Source organism: Vombatus ursinus, unplaced genomic scaffold (genome assembly GCF_900497805.2).
Source record: "Vombatus ursinus unplaced genomic scaffold, bare-nosed wombat genome assembly UNPS02014820.1, whole genome shotgun sequence".
NCBI lineage: Eukaryota > Metazoa > Chordata > Mammalia > Diprotodontia > Vombatidae > Vombatus > Vombatus ursinus.
In genome coordinates, this window is record NW_020954598.1 from 2,925,410 (window position 1) to 2,932,798 (window position 7,389).

General features: G+C 54.3%; 1 protein-coding gene across 1 annotated transcript in view; it reads right to left on the bottom strand.

The window, feature by feature from the left end:
• The window catches only part of PHF2 (PHD finger protein 2), a 199,663-nt gene extending 195,543 nt beyond the window's left edge, over positions 1–4,120 (bottom strand). Inside the window, exon 1 of the mRNA XM_027837127.1 lies at positions 3,971–4,120. Within this exon, the coding sequence (XP_027692928.1) occupies positions 3,971–4,068 (98 nt within the window). The 5' untranslated portion in view covers positions 4,069–4,120. The remainder of the gene's footprint in view (positions 1–3,970) is intronic.
• Between the last annotated feature and the right edge of the window lie 3,269 nt (positions 4,121–7,389).

Here is a 7,389-nt window from a genome sequence, read left to right on the forward strand (position 1 = left end):
TTTTTTTTAAAAAATGACTTGCCCACAGTCACACAGCTAGTGAGTGTTATGTGTATGAGGCCAAATTTGAACTCAGGTCCTCCTGACTCCAGGGCCTGTGTTCTATCCACTTCACCCCCCCCACAAATTTCTGAACCCAAATCTGATCAACCTCTATTTGGAGGGGATGGGGGGAATAACCCCTTTCTATAACCAGGCAAAGATCTAAAGTTATAGAAAAATTAAAAGCAAAATCTCTCTGGTCCATTTTTCCTGTGGAGTTCACCATCTCTTCCCCAATTTGTCTTTAAACACAGTAAACCCCACCCCCATCCAAACCTACTAAAATGATTTTCTTCTTCAAAGTGCAGCTCAAGGATGACCTTCTCCACAAAGGCTCCCTCTACTTGAATTCACCACCACTACCCTCAAAAAAAGTATGTCTACTATGTGCTTATAGCCAGCTGTTGAAGATACAAGGAAAGAAAAAAAAAATTAGTCTCTACCCTCAAGAAGCTAACATTTCTACTCATAGCATATATGACTCGTACACAAATAAATATTTTTAAAAACAAGAATCAATAAGGGCCAATGTATCTGAAGAATATCCTAGGAATATCTGAAAAGCTTCCGTGTGTAAAAGGAATTCGAATTCTCTGCTTAGCCCCAGACAGCAGAACCAGGAGAGATGGGAAGCTGTCAAGAGGCACATGGAGGCTGGCTGTCAGGAAAAACTTCCTTACCATCAGCAACATCCCAAAGTAAATAGGCTCCCTTGGGAAAGAGGAGAAGGAATCCTGAGCACTGAAAATCTTTAAGTAAAAACTGGACAATCACTTTTTGTAGATGTAGATGAGATTCTTGTACAGTGACAGGGCTGGACTGAACACGGTCAGTTGGGTCACTGTTTCCCTTCTCCTTAGTACTTGCCATATTCTAACTTGGGTGCTATTGATACATGAACAGATCTCATTCTCGCCCCTACCATTCATTTCTAAGCTCTTTTAGGGAAGAAACTGCCTTTTTTTTTTTTAATCTTTCTATCTAGCATGAGGCCTGTCCATAGTCACTTCAGTTTGCTGAATTGGGATATCCCAATGTAATTCAAGGCACAACATGACCATCTCCAGTTTTTCAATCTAGCCCTGGATGGCAAACAGGGAGTCTTGGCATTCCTAAATGTACCACAGTAACTGGAATCTTTCAATATGCAATGAAACATTATTTCACATAGTAAAGAGGCCAGGCAGGCATCTTGTAAAGAAGAGGCCTGCCTTGGGTAGTCAGGGGGTATGGGTTCTAATGCTGACTTTACCCCAACTACTTGATTTGTGGTGAGATCTTACATAACTTGTGACTTTTCTGGGCCTCAGTTTGCCTGCCTGTAAAATGAGAGGATTGAACTAGATAATTTCTAAGGTCCCTTTCATCTCTGTCAATCTATGTCCCTCTAGGTGAAGAGGTGATTTTTTTTCTGAGCTGCACCAAAGTCTATCCTTGGATGCAATTCTTCCAGCTGGGTCTGTGAGTAAGACAACAGGAGAATTTGGAGGGAAGAAGCAAGATGTCCAAAATATCCCCAAAGCAAGAAGTTGAAATCGTTCCCATAAGCTTTAGAGAACAGTCCCTGTTTCTTGACAAACACTAGCTCCCAGGCAGAAGTTCAAGATTGGGGGGGAGGGGGGAGATAGAAGGTTACTCCATCCTCCTGAAACTGCCACCTCCTTCAGAACACCCCCGTGCTGAGGATGAGTTTAGGTCCTTGGGCAGCAAGCCAGCCCGCCAGCTTTCCTCTCCTTTCCCCTCCTCCCCTCACCCCCAATCCGGCACTTCCCACTGGCAAAATGAGATGCAACCAGAACCAGTTGGGGCAGTTTGGGCAATGAGGCTGTCACCTCCTCCCCCTCCTCCTATTACTGACACTCGCTCCTCTCCTGAGAAGGAGGCCAGGATTTGGCAAAGGGGGCACAAAGTGGAGGGGCCAGAGCAGGTAGGGTGAGAAGCAGCACACCTGCACGGCCTGGCTAGACCTGGGTTAGGCTAGTTACTTAAGCTTGCCAAATTCCTAGGACAGGAGCCCCGGGAGCCCTCCTTACACCTCCATACCAACCTAGAAAGCCCAAAGGCAACTTCAAAACCAAAGCACCACTCCTGGCCTGGCACAGCAGCAGGGAGGGGGAAGTAACTCGAATGACAACACGACCTTACAAACCGAAAGAAGACTACTTAGCCTCCAGCACCCGGCAAATCCCTGTCCACCCCCCACCCCCACCACCATCCGCAATATTCCCCTCAAAACCTAAGTAAATCATAGCGCTGGGCAAACCCAGACACAGATAGGGCTTCACGCGAACGCCTCACCTCCATTAAGGAAAGCGAAGAGAGAGGTGGGGGAAAGGGTTTGTGTGTTGATGCTTTCTGTCGTGAGTAGAGTGGGCCCGAATGGTGAGGTAACAAGGGTGGAAGGAGGAGGAAGAAGGGCGGCAGAGGACGCGGCTCATTCCCAGCAGGGGAACACTACATCGGCTCCCACTTTAAGCCCTGCTCGCCCTTTTCCTCTCCACTCCACACACGGGTCTGCCCCCTGTCTGTCCCTCCCCCACCTTGCCTCCCTCCCTCCCTCCCTCCTCTCCCCGCCCTATCCTCGCCAGCGCTGGGAGCCCGCCACTCTGTCCTCCCCGGGGACTCTGCCCTGGGCCAGACTCAGCTCCCGCCTCTCCCAAGCCCCCAGCCCGGTTGGGCCCCTAACCCTGGCGTGATCACTGTCCCGCGCGGGGAAAGTTAAAGCAACTTCATAGGAGGAGGAGATGGGAGGGAAAGCGGGAAGGAAACTCAGGCCCTGGGCCTCCCTCCTTGCCACCTTCCTAGCCCCAGCTCCCTCCCTGCGCCTGGCCCTGGCCTCCAGGGGGCAATCCCCCATCCCAAGCTGTCAGTTGCACGAGGATCTGGCTTGCCCCGGACTCAGGTTGGGGGAGGAGGGAGAAGAAGGAGCGCGAGTCCTAGGCCCAGCAAAACCACCGAACTTTCCCCGCGGGGCGCCCGGCGAGCAGGGTCCTGCCAGGAGGCTCCTCCTGCAGTCCAAACCGCGACCGGGCTGTGCTCGGGCAGGCGAGCTGCGCGGTAGCCGGGGAGCAGTGGGCCAGACCGGGCCGGACCTGGCCGGGCCGGACCTCAGTGCCCAGCGCGGAGCAGGGCAGCCGCGCTGTTTCCGCCGCCGCAGCCGCCGCTGCTGCCAGCCTGCCCGCCCGCTGCTCCCCCAGGCTTTGTGCGCGGCCTGCCCTCCCTCTCTCTTCCTCCCGGGAGCCAGCCCGGCAGCTGTCTCCCGGCCAGGGTGGCTTGCCGGGAGCGCGGCGGGCGGGCAGGGCCGAGGACAGCCAGCCTCTCAGCCACCCTCACCCCCTGGCCCTGGCACAAAGGGGAGCCCCGCCCGGGGGCCCCCAGCGTGGGCAGGAACTGCCGCCGACCCCCTGGTCCTCTCCGCGGCCAAAAATACACTAGCTTAGGCGCAGGGGCCCGAGGCCGGAGTCTGGGGACAGCCTGGCGACTAACTCCTCCTCTCTCCCCGGGAAGGAAGGGCCTGTGGCGGCCACGGAGGAAAAGGGGAAAACACTGCTCTGGAGCAAGCGCCACACCAGGCGAATTCCGGATTTATTTATTTTTACCCTGGGCATGGGGGCGGCGGGAGCAGGGGGCCCGGGCTCGGGCTTGGGCTCGGGCAGGATCCGGGGCTACGGAGCGGGGAGGAAAGGGAGACAGCTCGGGGACAGACAATACATGTAGCTGGAAAATCCGTCATCCCCCGCCGGGGATCGGGGGAGCGGAGCCGAGGCAAGGCTAGGCGAGGGAAGGCGAGGGGAGGCGAGGGGAGGCAAGGGGAGCCCTCAGGCGGGGAGGTGGAGGAGGGTGGGCGCCCCTGCGCCCGCGCCGACCCCGCAGCCTCGGCCCGCTGTCCCCAACCTTCCCGAGGCCCGGCCCGGCCGGGCGCGCTTACCTGCCGTGGAACCAGTCCTTACAGGCATCGCACTCGATCATAAAGCGAGTAACATCGTAGGGCAGCCGGCAGATGCAATAGACAGGCACCGTCGCCATGTTAGCTGCCGCTGTTCCTGCAGCCGCCGCCGCCGCCGCTCCTCGCTCCTCCGACAGCCGCCGCCGCCGCCGCCGCCGCCGCTAGTCCTCCTTCTTCTTCTCCTCCTCCTCCTCCTTCTCCTCCTCTTTCTCCTCCGCCTCCTTCTTCTCCTCCACCTCCCGCGCCGGCTCCCGTTGGCAAAAACCACAGCCCCAGTGTCCAGGCAGCGGCGGGCCAGGGGCCGGGGCCGGGGCCGGGGCTGCCCCCGCTGCTGCAGCCGCCGCTGCCGCCGGTCAGGCCGGCTGCTCCTGCCGCCGCCGCCGCCGCCGCCGCCGCCGCTTCTCCTCCTCCTCCTTCTCCACCTCCTCCTTCTTCTCCTACTCCTCCTTCTCCTCCTACTCCTCCTCCTCTTCGCCTCTGAAAGGGGGGAGGGCAAAGGGAAAAAATCCACAAACAGGCTCCCCCCTCCCGTGCACACGCCAGCCCCCGGCGGCAGCGGAGGGGGCTGTGTCTATACAATGCGAGGAGGATCCGAGGGAATCGATCCGTGCGGCGGCTTCCGCGAGGAGTCCATGCCCAGATTTTGTCAAACTGCCGCGGCCGGAGCCCTCCCCCCGAGCCCGCGCGGGCACCAGGGGGGTGGGGGTGGGGGGGGACCGTGGGGTCCGGGCTGCAGGAGGGCTGGCGGCGTGTGGGTACACAAAAGGAAAAATGGATCTGCAGCGCGCGGGCAGAGGTGGGCGGCTGGGCTGCAAAGTTTTCCCGGCCGGGGTGCCGGGGCTGGGGGTGCAGACAGGGGCCCCGGCGACGCGGCGCGGTGCAGGGCCGGCGCCTGCGGTCCGTTTTCGCTCGCGTTCCGCGGAGCGCTGCTGTCACGCCGAGACTGAGCTGGCGGGCTGGCGGGCGGAGGAGCAAGGAAAGGAAGGAGCGGAGCCTGGAGCCCTCGCCTCCCAACCCCACCGAAGGGAGCCCCCTTCGGCCGCCGCCGCTCAGTTCCTTACGTCAGCTTGCAACATTGTAGCGTTTCCTCTGTAGAGGCTGGACGCTCCGGGTCCTGGAGGGGGGGCAGGCAGATGGAAACTCCCACGGGGCGACCCCTTCTACAGCCCCACGCAAATGCCTCGGGAGGGCCCGGCCAGGGTCAGGTCCGGAGGGGCCATGGCTCCCTTTGGCTATCTCTGGCTGTATCTGTCAGCCCTCCTCTCCTTCCTTCCCCACCTCTCTGTTTTCGGAACTGAAGCTGCTCCTCTCCCTACCAAAAGGGGAGTGGGGGAGGGAAAGAGACAGGGAGAGAGAGGAAAAGAGGGAAGAAGGGAGGGAGCAAGTGAGTGGCGGGAAGCTAAGAAACCTAGGCGGGCAGCAGCCCCGGAGTAACGCGGGAGAGAAGAGAGACAGACCCCCGAACCGAAGGAAGAGAGTCCGTTCTTCGGAAGACAGAAAAGTACTTCGCCCCAACTTTTTTTTTTTGCATGGGCTGGCTTTCCTACCAGGCATCGGAGAGTGGGCAGAGTTAGGGAAATTCCTCCTCTTCACCCATAGCCTGGCCTTCTCCCCCACCCCCCATCTTCCCCATCTCCTCCCCTAGAAGAGATTTTTTTTTCCTTTTAGATTCTAGTAAAACTTTCTTTCCTTTTAGCTCTACTCCCTATTCCCGACAAACCTCAACATAACAGAACCCCCATCCCAACCTAATAGATGGGGATGAGAAAAAGCTATTCTTAAGGACCTGGAAGGAGTGCCCCGGCACAGCCTATACACATGGGCCCCAGAGAGCATGATCCTGGATGCCACTGGCATCTCAACTGCAGAAGACCAGACTCTCTCCTGGATTTCAGTGGATCAGCAAGTATCTATTAAGTGCTTACTGTGTGCCAGGCACCGTGCTAGACACTGAGGATACAAAGATTGAGCAGAGCAGTGTCTGCCCTCGAGAAGCTCACAGATTAATGGAAGACAACATCCATAAATCAGAACATTACAAAATAGATTCCAAATGGGATGACCCAGAATCAATGCCTTATTCCACTACTTACTATAATTGTGTGATGGAGAAGTCACCAAACTACTCTAGGCTTCAATTTCCTCCTTCACAAATGAAGAAGTTGAACTAAATCACCTCAAAGGCCCCGCCTAACTCTTTAACAGTCCACTGCTCTATCAACTGGGGTCTACTCAGAGACCCAGTTTCTGTCTGCCTAGGACCCTCATCATCTCTCAAAATCTTGGACTTCCAGGCTCAAGTCAGATGCCACCTCTTCTACCAAGCCTTCCTTGATTTCCCCTCATCCTTATTTCAGAGAGTTCCTTTCCTTGTCCAATTACTTTTTATTTACTTATCTGAGCAAGTTAGAATACAGCCTCCCTCAGAGGAGGGATCATATTTAGTTGTTATTGTATCACCAAAGACCTAGCCCTGTGCCTTCTATTTAGCAGGCCTTGTTTGCTGTGAGTATGATCAGTTTATCCCAAAACCATTGAACGAGTACCTACAATGGGCATTGTTCTCTGTGAAAGATGATATAACTAAGACCTGATCCCTTCCTTAGGGGAACTCACGATCTAGTCAATTCAACAAACATTCATTATTCTTTTCGATTCAACACACCTAAGAAGAGCTGGACCAGAAGAGCTTCAGACAAGCAGTTATCAACCCTGAACCCCAGGCCATTAAATAGGGAACAATAAATAAAACCCTCAAAGGCCACTGTAACCTAATTGCATCTTTCTGCATCATAGTACCTCTATCTTATAAGGATTCTCTAATGACACTTTTCTCTCTTATTTGCAGAGGTGAAAGACTATGGGTGGGGAACACTGCAGATATTTTTTCCGTGTATTAATTATTTTTTGCTGAACAATTTTTCTCTTTTTCTTTATTATAAAATGGCTCTCTGGGAGGAAGTGAGGAAGGAATACATTGGGAAATGTGGTTGATGTTTTAAAAAATATAAATCAATAGATTGTATTTTTAAAATATAAGTAAAATAACAACAAAAGATTCTCTGTAATCTGAGGGAGGTTCCATGGTACCTTGGAAAGATCAAAGGATTTCAAGTTGGAATACCTGTAGTTGGAATCCTACCTCTGCTACTTTTTGCCTTTGGAACTTTGAGTAAATCTCATCACCTCTCTGAGCATCAGTTTTCTCATCTGAAAAATTAGGAGATTGGAATTTCTAAGGTCCCTGCCAACTCTGAATCTATGAACCTATGAAGTGAAGGTGGATAGAGCAGAACCATAAAGATTTGCCATGGTTAGCTGCTTCTACATTAAGGGACCGCAGAGCATGGAATATAATATTCCAGAGAACAAAGGAGATAGGATTACAACCAAGAATCACC